Source organism: Pteropus alecto, unplaced genomic scaffold, assembly GCF_000325575.1.
Source record: "Pteropus alecto unplaced genomic scaffold, ASM32557v1 scaffold196, whole genome shotgun sequence".
In the NCBI taxonomy this organism is placed as follows: domain Eukaryota; kingdom Metazoa; phylum Chordata; class Mammalia; order Chiroptera; family Pteropodidae; genus Pteropus; species Pteropus alecto.
In genome coordinates, this window is record NW_006439717.1 from 300,269 (window position 1) to 318,020 (window position 17,752).

A 17,752-nucleotide genomic window follows, 5' to 3' on the forward strand; every position below is an offset into this window, starting at 1 on the left:
ACATGCAAAAGTGAAGAAACATTCTACTGACCTTGTGTAGTTTTATTATAAATCATTTTATAATACTCAAAGTATGCTGAAAACCCCATGAAGAAGTTAGAAGTACTAATTAAGTGCAAACGAACTTAATAACCCTGAAAACATAGGTTAATACAGTCCCATAAGGTAAAAGATTGCATGTTTCAGTGTTTACCTTTTCTTTGTAGACACCTTTAACAACATCAGACATCCTACTCTCCAAAACGAGTTCACCTGGCATTCTTGATGAACTCCCAGGTAAAGGAGGAAAATTTGAGGCTAATAAGTCAAACTTTGGTGTTGGAGCCTTTACTTCAGCTGTTGAAGTATGGGTTCTCTAAAACACACAAATTATAGAACAGGTCATATGCCTATCTCATTCTCTAATCCTGTACCACAGAAGCTTAAAGCTTCAAAAAACAAACTCTACCCTAATGCACAGCATTGTTCTCCTATAAATTCTTAGCTTCTCATCTTAGTTGAGCTCTTATTAGTCTTTATCAATCCGACCTATCTTTAGCCAGCTCCTTCTGTTTCTTTTGCAAACTTTGCCACACTCCTAAACCTTCTAATAAATCTCCACCATTCTTTGCTTTCTAAATGTGCTATACCCCCTTTCATAACAAAAATAAAAACAAAAAACCTTACCTCACATAAATTTGCAATCATCTTTTCTCCTTCCATATAGTTTCAAGAGAGAATATCCTTCCTTAAAAAATCTCATCTTTCCCTTTCCCTCTGACAAATCTCTCACTCGTTGTACCTCCCCCTCTACTTCCTCACCTCTGTGCTCATCACTCCACTAAAACTGTTTTGACAAGTCACAATGCGTTCCACAACGCAAAAGCGGACAGACTCTTTTTCCTGACTTCACTCTAACATTTGGCATAGTAGACATTCTTTCTTTGGGGAGCTCATTTCTCCCTTAGCTTCTGAGATACCCTTTTCACAAGATTCTCAGACGTGACAATCATGTGCTCTTCTCTCCTTGCCCACTTCTTTTGATGGTTTTTGATTTCTCTATGGTTACTACTTCTCACTTTCCATACTCTCCCTGTGTGATATCCATTTTCCATGACTTACAACTAATATTTATATATGTGAGCAATCCTTAAAACAATCTTTTTCACTTTTTGTGACTTTTTGGCTGCACGCCTCTGAAATTTTGCTAAAAATCATCAAATTGTACACTTCAGATATTTTCAGCCCAGATCTTCAGCGTAAACCCAGACATCCACTTGCCTAGCAATCATCTCCACTCAGATTTTGCTTGGATAGTTCAAACAACATAATGAATAATCTCGTTTTTCAGCCAAAGCTACTACGTCCCCCAAGTATATAAGCTTACAAATCCAAATTTTATCTCTAGCTAATATCTCCCTCCTGCACAAGGGCACCTCCACCTCTACCCTTCCTACTGGAAAGCATGCCTGTCTCCTTTTCCTTCATCTCAACCATCAGTTATCAATCCATTTTCAACATATTAATCAGACTTGAAACCTAAACTCTCTTCTCTTCTCAATTGTTCAGGGCAACTTGAAGATTGATGTGGACTGCTATAATGATATCTTTAAAAAGTTGTTCCCTAAAGTCTCATGGCTGCCCATGGTATAGAAAGCTAGAAATGAAAAATAACACCATTTTAAAGCATTCACAGTATGACTTAAGGACTTCTTATTATAATGTAATATATTTCCTTCTTTGAAAATGTATATGTTTTCACTACTCATGATGTGATATATGTATACTTATATCTATGTAATATGTATACCAAATAGTAAACTATATGTATATTGCTTATATGTATAAAATTCACTACTTATACATGTAAAATAAGCATATATTACACATTTATGAGATATCTGTAAATTCTAGGAAGGGTTTTCTTCAGACCTCCATATCTTCCAACATCATTTTTATTCCTCAACTCCTTCTGGTCCCAGTTAAGAGATAGCAGTCTTAATGAACCACAAAAATCAAAATATGAATAATTTGAACCTAGGTAAGTTAATATTCAAGTAAGAACATGTCTAGAACCATAAAAATATTCCTTAGGTGGTTTTATAAGATTAGTGGAACAATAACCAACAGTAGGTAGAACACTGGCCCAAAATAACAATAAATAGTATAACAGTTTCCAGCACCATCCGACAGAGCTTTAAAAGTGAACAATATGCACTATCAGATGGGCAAAAAATCATATACTCTGTAAGGCTATAGATAAACATGAACTTTTGTTCACTGTTTGTTGGCATGAAAATTGGCACAACCCCTATAAGAAAGCTATCTAGCAGCAACTTATTTAATTGTGATCCAGGAATCCCAATTCTAGAGATTCTCCTTCAAATATTATTGCACACATAGGAAATGATGGTTGTATAAGGTTATCACTGCATGGTTTGTAATAGCACTGTTTGTAAGATCAAAAGATTCAAACTACAAAATGTCCATTAGAAAAGCAAGAGCTAAACTCATATTTTTTATTTTTAAACCATGTGAATATTAGGTATTCAAGTAATTTTTTAAAAAAATGAACAACACAGGTCAAATCCCTAACTATATGTGTACTTTAAGAAGTGGGTAGGTGTGGAAGGGGTCTATATTTCAGGGTCAAGCACAGACACTATTTACTTTTGCTGAATGCTATAATCAATAAAATAACTCAAAAAGGTAGGCCACAGTCAATGCCATAGTAAATTACAAAGGGGGGGAGGGACTGAACAAAAGTAATCAAAGGTAAAAAATACTTACTGAGATTCTGTCATCTTCTCGTCGTCTTCGACCTCTGAAAAGAGTTCTCCTTTTAACAACGGCAAACAAAAAAGAGGACAGTAGGAGGAACTTGTTAAGTTTCTTCAAATTTATACACTCGATCATAGATGTGTGAATTTCTATTTTAAGTATCTATACTTTCTAAATCTCTATTATTGTTAAAAGACAATTATCTATTCTTCTGAAGGGATACTGGGCTAACCTACCAAAAACTTCAACTACTACCACCCCCACCATGAAGTATTTGGGCACATTTTTATTAGAAGCACTCTCTCCACACCAGAAACATACTAGGGTTAATTTTTTTTTTGTTTTGTTTGGGCAGGGTAGACAATATATAACTCCATTCCCATAGTTTAGAAGTTGTAAGAAATTAAAATCATAATAAAGATGGAATTTTATCTAAGTCATTCTTTCCTCAGTGAACTATAAAGAACTTTAGAATAACTTTTATAAATCTCTGACTCAGAGCTATATTCTATATGGATGCTGTAAATTTCTTAATAATTATAAAAAACTACTAACCCATGTTATATAACAATGTATTTACTTAGCATACACTAACAATTAAATCTAAAAAGATGTTCCATATACCTTATTTTCATATTTAATACCATATTTCCTTACCTTCCCCTACCATAGTCCCCATTCTGTTCAATCTGTAAAGTGGGAGTCTCTTTTGGAAGGTAGCTTTGCTCCTGATGCCCTGTTACTACAGAGTTATGCCGTTCAGTTGGAAAGTTCCTTGAACCAGATCTGTTTAATGGTCCATCCCCCAATGACACAGAGCCCTCTGTTGAGTGTTCTGAACCACTTGATGACCTAAAATGAGGCTTTACACTAAAAGAAATATAAAATTATATACATGAAAGGAAAAATCAAGACAAAATCTTTCTTCTTAATGGTACAAACTCTTAATAAACCAAGTTAAAAATTGCTTTCTGCTGTATCCTGATTGTCCACAGACATAAAACTGTTATATAAAAATATAAACCCTTTTATATCCCAGACGTGTTATTTTTAAAAGGTAAAGAATATTTACATTAAAAAGTTGTTTGGAGAGATTTGGGGGAAGATCCAAAGTTCTTCAAGATAAAGCTACTTCTATATCAATACTCAGAATACAACTAGGATTTTAGCTACTTTCTTTAACACAAGCTGCAGTCTTGACACATCTAAATCAGTCAGACTTTAAGGTTATTAAAGATTCTGTGCCATGCATTCTCAATTGGGCAACATCACCTGCAAAGGGAGTAAAAATTGGTTCTTTGAGGTAGGGGGAAAATCTTAATCTTACTCATCTTATGTATAAAGCACAGATATACATATATACATAAATAGATATACCATAATCTCTAGTATTAAATTTTCATAATGGGAAATTAGGAAAAATAAATCTAAAAGGCCTCTTTCAGGAAGTGATAATGAAAAAAACAGTAAGAAATGGTGGAATATATAAAAATCCCAGCTTCTTACTAAGCATCTCTCACCGAATAAAATTTGTTGTTCAAAGATCCATATGTAGGACAAAAATCTAGAGAAATATAATGCAATTAGTAGCCTGCCATGACTTCAGAATTAAAGTATGGAATCTGGTAAAAACAAAACAAAAAACCTACTTCTAACAAAGGAAGCTTTTATCTTGGATGATGTGTGCATGTACCCAACTCTCTAAAAATTTGTAAACAGATGAAGCTAGGGTACAGTAAAAGTGAGAGAATGCAGTTTAATCAATAGTGAAAAGATTTAGACAGTCCATGCAACTGAAGATCTTGGCTCTGTAGATTAAACAAGGATTATGAGATTTACATCTGGTCCCTTGCTTGCAGTTTATATACTCCATTTTTATAGTCTACTTTCATAATTACAAATTCATAATATTTATAACACATTGCCAATTCCCAGTTATCTGAATAAGGATTTAAAACCTCATAATAATTATAAGCCTGACAATTAAACATTAATTCCAATAGCATCTCCAGCTATCCTACTTTACTCTTTACAGAACATAAAAAATTGGGTTACTACTATTAAAACAAAGATAAAACTCAGACTACAAAGTTGGGGCTGAGTTTAATGTGAGATGATACTTTTCCAGTTAATTACTTTCTGCCACAAAATAGATTTTTAATAGCAATCAAAATTACAGTACGTCAACTAACACAAAGTAATTTTCAAAATATTTTTATTATCCATCATATCTGAAAATGCCTCATTAAGTAGATATGCTGTTTACATTATCTGTTCAGAAACTTTCACCTAAATTTTCTCACTGCATTTCAATACACTCAATGAAGAAGTTATTAGGTTTAAACAGCCCTCAGATCTCATAATCTTACCCTTCACTGAGAGAGACTTCCAATCTCAAGTCTGGGCAAAAGAAAGAAGTGATAAAAGACAGAAAGAAAGAAAGAAAGTGACAGAAAGATAAAGTATGAAAGGTAGAAAAATGCCCAAACTTTTGAAAGTTAGTCCTATTCTCTCTAAGTAGGTCTAGTGATCATCACCGGGCTGTTACAAGGTTAATAATATAATAAACTGCAAATGGGCTCTCAAAGGTTACTTTCTCCTTGACTGATAAACAAAAAGAAAGCTCTGGGAATGGTCACTTCTTAGAAGAAGGAAACAAAGCTGTTTTAGTTTCATCTGTAATACTTGCATTTTTATAAGAAATATTCATGTACTATTTCTGTAACTAAAAATTAACCTGTATTAGTCAAACATGGAAAAGAATTGTACGCAAATAGGTTTGAATAACAAGCAAAATTATAATAAACTGGCCCTATATCTTCATTCAAAACCACAGGTACACCTCCATAAAAGCCAGGATGACTTGACTATCATTCTTGGCTTTCTTACTGTAATCTTACCCCCTTACCCCCTTTCTTACTGTAATCTTACCACCAAGAAAGCACAGCAGACAAAGAAAAGTGACAATAAAGGAGCACTGTGTACACTCTTAATGCATTCTTAACTCAAGCATCTGCGAACATCAGTACTTTTAGTTCTTAGTTAAAAATTGCTGTTAGTCTACCTCATAACAAAGATGTCTACTGAACTTAACTATTTAAAGCAAAATTCACCCCTTTAAAGAAATGTGAAATCAATATATATTTTTATAAAGCTATTATTTCTAATCATGAAAAACTTGTACCTCTTCACAAGGAGAACTGTAAACTGTCACTTGCTCTAATTGAATTATTTTTAAGAAAAAATTTTACCAGCTATAGTAGAGGAAAAGAAAATGTTTTAAATCTCGGATCTGTTAATAATAACTAGTCCTCCAAGTCTAGCAAGATATTTGTCCTCTTCAACTTTCACTTTCTTCATTTGAAAAAGGACTTAAAACTACATTATAACAATCTGGTCTTTCCAGATATAACATCCTTGTCTCTAATGAAGTAATCTTTTTTTGAACAAAAGAAGGGGAGTTTGAGGACAATGTGTGTAATTAAGGCTCACTGTACTTCTAACTCATATGTCTTAGCAATATTTGAATTTTGCAGTTAATTGTTAGTGTATTACCAAACTAAGAGTTATCTAGAAAAGCACAAATAAACTTTAGTTTTAAAAAAATCTTCCATTCTTATGATATGAAGAGAACTCATCTGAAACTTCATAAAGCAATAAGAATGTATCTGTAGTAAAATTTTCCTAACACTTAAAAATGACCTTCAAAAGCTTTAACCAAATGTGTCAGTTAACATGAATACAAAAATTTTAACTATTAGAGGGTAGTACATATGAATGCTACTAGAATCCACTGAGAAGAATATATATATAGGAATTTTTTAAATGCCTACAGCACCTGGTATTCCAAGGTGGTCTCCCATCCAAGTACTAACCAGCCCCGACCCTGCTTAGCTTCCGAGATCAGACGAGTGCAGGCACGTTCAAGGTGGCATGGCCATAGACAGAATAATATTTTTTAATAGCAGTGGTCCCCAACTTTTTTGGCACCAGGGACAGGTGCTCCTAAGAGAATCTAATGCCTGATGATCTGAGGTGGAGCTGGGGTGGTGATGCTAGCACTGGGGAGCAGCTGCAAATAGAGATGAAGCTTCGCTTGCTCGACCACTGCTTACCTCCTGTTATGGCCCGGTTCCTAACAGGCCACGGACCAGACCGATCCGCGACCCAGAGTTTGGGGACCTCTGCTATAAAGCTTCTTTCTCCAGTGAAGTATGTTTTAGAAAAACCTTACAAAAAAGAATTAAATTCCTAGAAGTCATCTTGGAAAAACATACCCTGTATGGTCTCCTTGGCAAAAAGAATCAACTGGGAGAACAAGATCTGGTAAGAGAAAATCACTGAAAAGAAATAATTTCATAAAAACAAAAACAAAACCCAGGATTACAAAATAAGCAAACAAAAAATGACAAATGAGAAACTATTAAATACATCTAAACCACTATATGAGCCCTTTTTGCTTTGGTTACTCATATTCTGTTAAAAAGTCATAATATATACCAAATTACTGTCAGTTGACGTTTATACAAAGAATAAAACTTAAGAGACATATTAATATATTATATGACAGCAAAAGGTTCCAAAGTTCTCAATAATTTGTTCAGGACATCATGTTTTAAGGGTAGGCTTTGGAGTCAAACTGCCTGGGCTCAAATCTTGGCTCTACCAGCAACTAGCTACATGCCTGTAGATATGATACTTAACCTTGTATGTTTCAATTTTCTAATTTTTAAATACATATAACTGTATCTAGCTTACAGAGTTATGAAAATTAACTGTGATAAAACATATAAAGCCCTAAAACAGAGCTTTAGACATTAAATACCCAATAAGTGTTAGCTATTGTCTTTTTTACATTATAGTTTGTGGAAATCATTTCAAAAAGTCATTTCTTAGAAATCCTAAATAATTCACATTCCTAGCATTTATCACTCAATTCAGGTAACATTTCTGTCCTCAAAAATATTAGTTCTTCAAAATGGTACCTATTTAACACATTAAATGGCATTCAGACATCAGATCTTATGTTGCTACCATGAAATATTTTTTCTATTCTTTATTAAAAGAAAATTTTAATAAAGAATAGATATGTATTGAGTCTGCAAATAAGCATTGCTATGCAAACAGTAACTCTATAAGAAGTATTGGGAATTGTTTACAATAAATTCCAGCCATGCTTTTATCTTACCGATTTTTTTGGAATGGTCGACCCATAGTCACAGCAGCAGCATTTGTTTTATAAGATCCTGGTGAATTAAAGCCATTCACAAAACTACCATTGGGAAAGGGAGCCTACAAGAAAATTTTAATGTTTAAAAACGATTAATTGTAAAAGCAAAATCTGGTGTGAAGTTCGTAAGAAATTTCTGATGACCTAACCTAGCATCACTTTCTTTATAAGACAAAAATAATTTTAAAGATTTTACTTATTTACTTTTGTAATACTTTAAGTATCACTTGTTTACAGAATGAAGAATCTTAGTTCACTACTTAATAAAGAGCACTTTTCTCTGAAAAAGTTTCACAAAACTGAAAGCAATTTAAATCTTTCAAGAATTAACCAGTCTCTAACTCAGCAAAATCTAAATAAAATTATAGGGAACAATAGCTTAGGCCTTAGTCATATGTGTACATTTGCTATGGGGGATTAGATATTATCATTACTTAAAAATCAGAACATAATAACAATACAACACTAAAAAAAAAAACTGAACTCTTAGTCTAGCTGATTTTTTCAAATTTCAGCTTGAGTGAAAAACTTTATTATTCTAGAAGGATCTTACTTACCAGTGGTGTTTCAAAGTAAGGTGCAGGATTTGGAGACCAAGACTGAGGCACAATACTATAGACCGAGTACTGTTGGTGAGGATTATATACAGGCTGCATAAAGACTGGTGAGGCATACTGTGCTTGAGTTTGAATGGGCTGACTATACAAACTAGAATCCATTAATCGATAACCATTCTTAGCAAAAAATGTATTGATGGCTTTTATCCTTGCCTAGAAGCAAGAGGAACACATTACAATAACAAAGGACTAAGTGTATATTTTTATAAATATATATAATTAACATTTTTAACATTTCACACTATATTATTTCTACCTATTGTCTACCTATTGTAGAATCAGTAAAGCAAAAGAAAATGACAGTTTTAATTAATTAAAGAAACTCTGCATGGCAAATATCACGACAAATAAACTAGAACCACAAAACTGTAAAACTGCAACTTAGCACAGATGGGGCTAATATTTCTAATATATAAAAAGAGATAAAAAAAAAAAAACCCAAGAATCCTACATAAAAATGAATTAGAGAAAACAGAAGTCACAGGAATAAAAGGCAAATGGCTCTTAAACATGAAAAGATATTAAACCTTGCTCATAAGATAAAGGCAATTAAAAATTATTTCTAATTACAGAATTGGCCAAAGTCCAAAAACTTGAAAACAGTCTACTGATAAGTCTGTGGCAAAACAGGCACTCTGATACACTGATGACGGGGCAAACAAAACAGCACAACCCTTAAAAAAGGGAAATTTAGCAATATCTTACAAAATACAAACACATTTTCTATATTCTCATCAATCCCACTTCTAGAAATCTTTCCCAAATATACACTGACCAAAAAGAGGTTTTAAAAAATAAATGCACACAGCTATTCACTGATACTAACTGTAACAGGGCGGGGGAGAAAAATTCTCCCCGACACACACGTACGTACACACACACACACACCCACGACACAACAGTTCATCAATGACTGACAATACCACAGTATATGCACACAATTAACATGATGATGAAAAAACAACTGAAGACCTGCTCTAAATACTAATATGAAGTGATTTCCAGAATATAGAGAATATTAAAAAAAAAAAAAAAAAAGAGGCAAGGCAAGAAACAGTATGTGTAGTAAACTGTTCTTTAGCTAAGCCAGATGGGGATATGAATATACTTGTATACACACATATATGTGAATATGTATTTAATATACTGTTTTAGATATTTTACTTTTGATCCATGTATATATTGAAAATAAAAAGAAATCAATTTGTAAAAGTGAAAAGCAAAATGAACCTAAATGTGCATCCAATTAATAATACAAAGAAATCCTAAGTTACTCTGAATCATAATAAAATCAACTGTTATGAATGTTCTTTAGGAGTAAACCACAAGACGAAGTATGGAAAATTTCTTAACTTATTTCCAGAATTATACTGCTTGTATTCTAATACATTTACAGGTGATTTTGGAATATATCTAATTAGCAGCTATATTAAAGTCATTGAGATGAGACTTTTCACATTGGAGAAAGGAGACACAGCTGTGAGATTGAAGAAATAAAAACGATGTTGCTTGAATTTAAACTGGAAGCATCAGTATAAAATCATGACATATTTTGTCTTAAAAAAAAAAAAAAAAAAAGGAAAGCAAAACACATATTTAATAGCTCTGTCCAATGAAAAGGCTTAGGAACAATGACCAAATCAATCATCATAAGCACTCCTTGTACACAGCCCGCACACTACAAAGTATCATTTCCCCAAAAAAGTAACACAGGACTCAGGAGAGTTTGAACACTCATAACAAGTAGGGGAGTGCTTAATGAAGGGAAAGGATGCTGATCTTTCTGAAGTGAGAAAAAAGTAGCTACCATTTCCATTTCTCAGCAGCCTGTGTTCTGGCAGTGGCTAGCTGGTGCCAAGGCAGGTAGTGAGGACTCTGTCCTCCGAAAATTTGGGATGTGTTGTCGTTGGTCTGGTGGATTCCTGAGGGATTAGTGCTGATGCCTGCCTTAATTCTGGCCTCCATCACAGCTGGTGACAGCTACCAGAAGATTTAAAGAGACAGAATCCTTCATCACCACCACTACCCTATCTGGAGTCAGACATTTATGGAAATCTTTCTCAGGTCACAAGCTGAATGCAGAGACAATCAAACAGAAATTTCGGTGACCTCAAACAACTAGGAATACACACTGAAAAAATAGTTTGGAAAAGTTACATACATACAAGAAAGGAGAGCAAAAGAATGAAAAAGAGATGAACTACAAAACCAATAAAAAAAAGTTAAAAAAATGGTAATAACATTTTATAATACATACCATATCAACAACGATTTTAAATGTAAATGGATAAAACACTCCAATTAAAAGACAAAAGGTGGTGGAATGGACAAAAAAAGAAGACCCATGCATATGGTGCCTACAGGAGTCCCACTATCAAGTGAAAGTCACACAGATTGAAAGGGATAGAAAAAAGCTGGTGTAGCAATACATACATCAGACAAAACAGACTTTAAAACAAAGGCTGTAACAAAAGATAAAGAAGAGCATTTCATAATGATAAAGGGATCAATCTAATAACAAGATATAACTCTTGTAAATATCTATACTCCTATCATAGGAGCACCTAAATATATAGAGCAAATATAAACAGACATAAGGGAGAGATCAACAATAATACAATAATAGCAGAGGACTTAAATATGCAACTGACATCAATGGATAGATCAGACAGAAAATCAACAAGGAAACAATAGCCTTAAATAACACATTATACCAGATGGACTTAACTGATATTTTTAGAACATTTCACCCAAGAATTCATGGAACATTTTTCAGGATAGACCACATGTTAAGCCATAAAATAACTCTCGATAAATTTATAAAGACTGAAATTATATCAAGCATCTTCTCTGATCAAAACGGTATGAAATTAGAGATCAATTATAAGAAAACTGAAAAACACACAAACATGTGGAGGCTAATAACATGCTACTAAACAACAAATGGGTTAACTATGAGATCAAGGAGGAAATTAAAAGACACCTAAAGAGAAATGAAAATGAAAATACAATGACCTCCCAAAAATCTATGAGACATAGCCAAAGGAGTTCTAAGAGGGAAATTCATAGCAACAGAGGCCTATCTCAATAAACAAGAAAAATCTCAAATAAACAATCCAACTTTAAACTTAAAGGAACCAGAAAAAGAACAGTAAACAAAGCCCAAAGTGAGCAGAAGGATGAAAATAATAAAGATGAGAGCAGAAATAAGTGAAAGACTAAACAATAAAAAAGAAAGAGCTGAAACAAAGAGCTGGTCTTTGAAAAGATAAAACTGATAAACTTTTAGCCAGACTCATCAAGAAAAATAAATGAAATCGGAAATGAAAGAGAAGTGACAACCAACACCACAGAAATACAAAGGATTATAAGAAAATGCTATAAATAATTATATGTAAACAAATTGGGCAACTTGGAAGAAATGGATAAATTCCTAGAAACATACAATCTAACAAGACTGAATCAAGAAATAGAAAATCTAAACAGACTGATTATTATAAACGTAATTGAATCATTCATCAAAAAACTCCCAACAAACAAAAGTCCTGCATCAGATGGCTTCACAGGTAAATTTTACCAAACGTTCAAAGAATACTTATCCTTCTCAAACTATGCCATAAAACTGAAGAGGAAAAAAGTCTACCAAACTCATTTGATGAGTCCAGTATTACCCTGATAAAGAAACAAGACAAAGATACCACAAAAAAAGAAAATTATAGGCCAATATCCCTGAACACAGATGTAAAAATCCTCAATAAAACATTAGCAAACCGAATCAGCATACATAAATGAGATCATCTATCATACCCAAATGGGATTAATTCCTGGAATGCAAGATTGGTTCAACATCTACAAATCAATTAATGTGGTATACCACATAAATAACATGAAGGTTAAAATCATGATCATATCAATAGATGCTGGAAAAGCATTTGACAGAATTCAACAACTATTTTTGATAAAAACTCTCAGCAAATTGTGGATAGAGGGACCATACCTCAACATAAAAAAGGCCACATATGACGAACCTACAGCTAACATCATGCTCAATGGTAAAAAGCTGGAAGCTTTTTGTTTAAGATCAGGAACAAGACAAGATGTCCACTATCACCATTTTTATTCAACACAGTATTGGAAGTCTTAGCCACAGCAGTCAGAAAATGAAGAGAAATAGAAAGCATCCAAATTGGAAAGGAAAAAGTAAAACTGTCATTATTTATGAATAACATATATATAGAGAACCCCAAACATTCCACCAAAGAACGATTGAAACTGATAAATGAATTCAGTAAAGTAGCAGTATATAAAATTAACATTAAGAAATCAGCTGCATTTTTTATGCACCAATAACAAGCTGTAAGAAAGAGAAATTAAGAAAACAATCTCATTTGCAATTGCATCAAAAAAGTAGAATACTGAACCAAGGAATTAAAAGACTTGCACTAGAAAACCATAAGACACTGAAGAAAGAAAGTGAAGATACAGATAAATGGGAGGATATACCATACTCATAGATAGGAAGAATTAACATTGTTAAAATGTCCACATTACCCAAAGCAATCAATAGATTCAATGCAATCCCTATCAAAATACCAATGGCAGTTTTCAGAGCATTAGAAAAAATAATTCTAAAACTCATCTGGAACCACAAAGGACCCCAAATAGCCAAAGCAATCTTGAGAAAGAACAAAGTTGGAAGTATCACGCTGGTATTAAACTATACTGCAAGGCTATAGTAATCAGACTGCATGATACTGGCACAAAAACAGACTCAAGCCTATATGGCCAATTAATCTATGACAAAAGAGGCAACAATATACAATGGTGTAATGACAGTCTCTTCAATAAACGGTGTTGGGGAAACTGGACACATGCAAAAAAATTAAACTAGACCACTTTCTTATACCATATACAAAAATAAACTCAAACTGGATTAAAGACTTAAATATAATACCCAAAACCATAAAACTCCTAAAAAGAAAACACAGGCAGTAAACACTTGGACAAAGCTCTTAGTAATATTTTTTCTGATGTATCTCCTTGGGCAAGGGAAACAAAAATGAGACTATATCAAACTAAAAAATTTTTGCACAGCAAAGGAAACCATCAACAAAATGAAAAGATAACCTACCAAATGAGAGAAGATATTTGCCATTGATATATCCAATAAGGGGTTAATATCCAAAATTTACAAGGAACTCATACAACACCAAAAAAAGCAAGTAATCCGATTAAAAAATGGGCAGAGGACCTGAATAGACATTTCTCCAAAGAGGACATACAGATGGCCAATAAACATCACTAATTATCAGAGAAATGCAAATTAAAACCACAATGAGATTATCACCTCACACCTGCCAGAATGGCTATCAGCAAAAAAATTAACAAACAGCAAGTGTTGGTGAGGATGTGGAGAAAAGGGAATCCTCATGTACTGTTGGTGGGATTGCAGACTGGTGCAGCCCCTATGGAAAACAGTATGTAGGTACCTCAAAAAAATTAAAAATAGAACTACCATATGACTCAGCAATTCTATTTCTGGGTATTTATCTGAAAAAATCCAAAAAGATATATGCATCCCTATGTTCACTACAGCATTATTTACTATAGTCAAGATATGGAAGAAACCTAGGTGTCCATTGCTAGACAAATGAATACACAATTGAACATTACTCGGCCATAAAAAAGAATGAAATCTTACTATTTGAGATAACATAGATGGTCCTAGAGGGTATTATGCTAAGTGAAATAAGTCAAAGAAAGACAAATACCATGATTTTACTTATACGTAGAATCTAAAAAACAAAACAAAACGGACTCAGAGATACAGAGAACAAATTGATGGCTGTCAGATGAGGTGGGGTGGGGGACTGGGTGGAAGGTGAAGGGATTAAGAAGTACAAATTGGTAGTTGCAAAATAGTCACAGAGATATAAAGTACGGCACAGGAAATATAGCCAATAATATTGTGAAAACTATGTATGGTGCTAGGTGGGTACTAGACTTCTTGGTGGGATCACTTTGTAAGTTATATAAATGTCTAACCACTATGCTGTATACCTGAAACTAATAAACTACTGAATGTCAACTGTAATTGAAATTTTTAAAAAAATTCACAGACCTAGATTTCATGTAAGTTTCCAGAATGATAATCCATAAAAATAAATCTTAGTGTACTTTGAATCATTAGAAACAAGTAGTTGAAAAGTAAATATTTAAAATAAAGTCTTAAAACAAAAACAAACAAACAAAAAAGGCAAAGGATTTCAACAGAACATTTCTCCAAAAACGATATACAAATGTCAAACGAATATGCACATGGAAAGATACTCAACACCATTAGTCATTAGAGACATGAAAGTCCAAACCATGATGAGATGCCACTTTACACCAATTAAAATGGCTTTTATCAAAAAAGTGTAAAATAACAAGTGTTGGTAAGCATGCAAAAAAAATCTGAATCCTCCTGTATTGCTGGGAACATAAAATGGTGCAGCTGCTGTGGAAAACAGTTTCATGCTCTTCAAAATGCTAAAACAGAATTACATTAGCCACCACGATTTCACTTACATGTGGAATCTAAAGAAAATAAATAAACAAAACAGAAACAAACTCAGTTACAAAGAACATTTTGATGGTTGCCAGATCAGAGAAGGGTTGGGGGAGTGGGTAAAAAGGGAAGGAATTAAGAAGTATAAATTGGTAGCTACAAAGTAGTCATGGGGATGTAAAGTACAGCATAAGAAACACAGTCAATACAATTGTAATAACTATGTATGGTGACAGATGGGTACTAGATTTATCAGGGTGATCACTTCGTAAGTTATATAAATATCTAATCACTGTGTTGTACACTTGAAACTAATAATACTGTATGCCGACCATAACTGAAAGATAAAAAATTATTATAAAAAATAGTAATACTTCCAACACTTATGACACCATTATGAACAGTGTTGAGACCAATATCTACCCCATTAATCTTTTCCTTTCCAGGAAAAAAAAAAATTAACCAGTAATGTGCTTAGGTATATACTCAAAAGATTGAAAGGAGGGACACAAGCAGATAATTGTACAGCATTGTTCACAATAGCCAAAAGGTGGAAATAACCCAATAAAAAAGTGATTAAGTTCTGATATATGCTACAACATGAATAAACCTTGAGAACATTATGCTAAGTGAAATAAACCAGACACAAAAGGACAAATATTGCATGACTGCACTTGTATGCAGTATCTAAAATAGGCAAATTTATAAAGACAGAGGCTGGAATAGAGGTTACTATGGGCTGGGAGAATGGGAAGTTATTGCTTCATGGGTATAGATTCTGTTTTGGATGATGCAAAAGTCCTGAAAATAAATATTGATGATGGTTGCACAGCAATGTAATTGTACTAAATGCCACTGAATTTTATGCTTAAAATGGTAAACTGTATGTATGTATATTTTACCACAATAAAAAACTTTTAACAAAAGCATAAAAAATGTATTCACTGCAATATTATTTGTGAACAAAGAGACAATGTTTGTACATGTAGAGAAATGAATAATTAAATCATGATGCACAAGAACAATGTTGTGTGTATACTTGAAACAATGGTGACTACAAATATACTGAAGCTCTATTAAGTGAAAGGAGCAAATGAGTGTCTATTGCACATTTCCATTTACGTAAAGAGAGACAGAAAATTCCTAAATGAACAGATAAAACCACTCTCTCATCACCTCTGGAGGAAAGGACTGAAGGAATCTGAGAGAGGAAGATTTAATTAATTAATATTGTTTAACTTTCTTAACATATGCAGTTATTATTTTCACACTTAAAATTCTGAAATAGTAAATATACATCAAATATATAGAGTAATACTTATTCTACATGACATGTATCACCTATATGAAACCCAGATAAAACTTAATAGTCTTAGTTATAAAAAGTCAACTGAAACAGGATGAAGCACTGCCTCTTATAAATAAAATTAGCAACAGATGAAAAAACAGGTGGAAAAATACTGTTCTCTTAATCTTTATGTCTTCCAAGATCACTACTTTTGACTTAACAGAACTTCAGAAATGAAAAGCATGCATACTTCAAAGAAACAAACCAAGACCTTAGAGGTAATTTGATACTCCCAAGATCAAAGAGTTTGAGGGTTAAAGCAGCATCAAGAACTGTAATATAGGATGTCTGGCTCCTGCACCTGTTTTGCTGGATGCTAAGTCATTTGGTTTTAATGAATAATATAAAAATTAATGTGAAGCTGTAAATCTCCTAGCAAGAACATTGCTATGTGGTAACTAATCAAAAAAAAAAAGAATAAAAACCAAAATGGCAGAGAAAGAAGAAAAATACTTATAATTAAATATATACATATTTTTTCTCTGAAGCTAATAAGCAGGGTCAGGCCTGGCTGGTACTTGGATGGGAGACTACCTAGGAAGACCAAATGCTGTAGGTGTAAAAAATAAAACATAAAAAAATAATTAAAAATAAGGGATTGTAAGCTGACAAAGTCCTTACAATCTGTGAGGTCAACCAAGGGTTGCCTCGCCTAAACAGACACACACACACACACACACACACACACACAATTTTTACCACTATACCTGAAATTTCGGCAAAAGCAATAAACTAAATTACATAAAATGGGAAGTATAAGGAATAATCAAAATATTGTTATTTGTAGTTGATACGATCTCTCAAGCAGATAATCCAAAAACCCAACAAACCATTAGATGTAATAAAGGAGTTAGGCAAGATTGCTGCATACATATTTTTTAAAAAATCACTAAGATACCAAGGAGAGGGGGCAAAAAAGCAACAAAAATTACTTTAAGGGAGTAATTATAAAACAATATACCTGAACTAACAGACAAATGTATCATAAAAACATTACCATAATATTGAATAATGTAGGGTAAAACTGTCAATTGTCCCCAATGTAAGCAATAAATTAAATGCAATCCTATTTATTCCAATAGTTTCTGTATGGTTGTTTTGCTGGTATTAGAAATTCTAAAATTCATATGAAAAAGTAATGATCTAAGAATAACCAAGACAGTCCTAAAAAATAATGAGGAAGAACTTACATAAGGAAATAAAGATATTTAAAAACTATGATAATTAAAGAAAATGATTTTGGTTCA

The 17,752-nt window shown here is 33.0% G+C and overlaps 1 protein-coding gene and 1 pseudogene across 10 annotated transcripts in view; both read right to left on the bottom strand.

The window, feature by feature from the left end:
- The window catches only part of LARP4 (La ribonucleoprotein domain family member 4), a 151,698-nt gene that overhangs the window by 12,919 nt on the left and 121,027 nt on the right, over window positions 1-17,752 (bottom strand). For 4 of the 10 annotated variants that reach the window (XM_025050238.1, XM_006916782.3, XM_015593183.2 and 1 more), the window contains 6 exons: window positions 8,548-8,760; window positions 7,949-8,052; window positions 7,038-7,100; window positions 3,418-3,630; window positions 2,770-2,818; window positions 194-355 (listed from right to left, as the gene is read on the bottom strand). In XM_025050238.1, coding sequence (XP_024906006.1) covers window positions 194-355; window positions 2,770-2,818; window positions 3,418-3,630; window positions 7,038-7,100; window positions 7,949-8,052; window positions 8,548-8,760 — 804 coding nt within the window. Of the gene's footprint in view, window positions 1-193; window positions 356-2,769; window positions 2,819-3,413; window positions 3,631-7,037; window positions 7,101-7,948; window positions 8,053-8,547; window positions 8,761-17,752 lie in introns of those variants that run through there. The other 6 variants (XM_006916783.3, XM_006916784.3, XM_015593184.2 and 3 more) reach the window with 5 other exon arrangements.
- LOC112483874 lies at window positions 6,587-6,705 on the bottom strand (annotated as a pseudogene).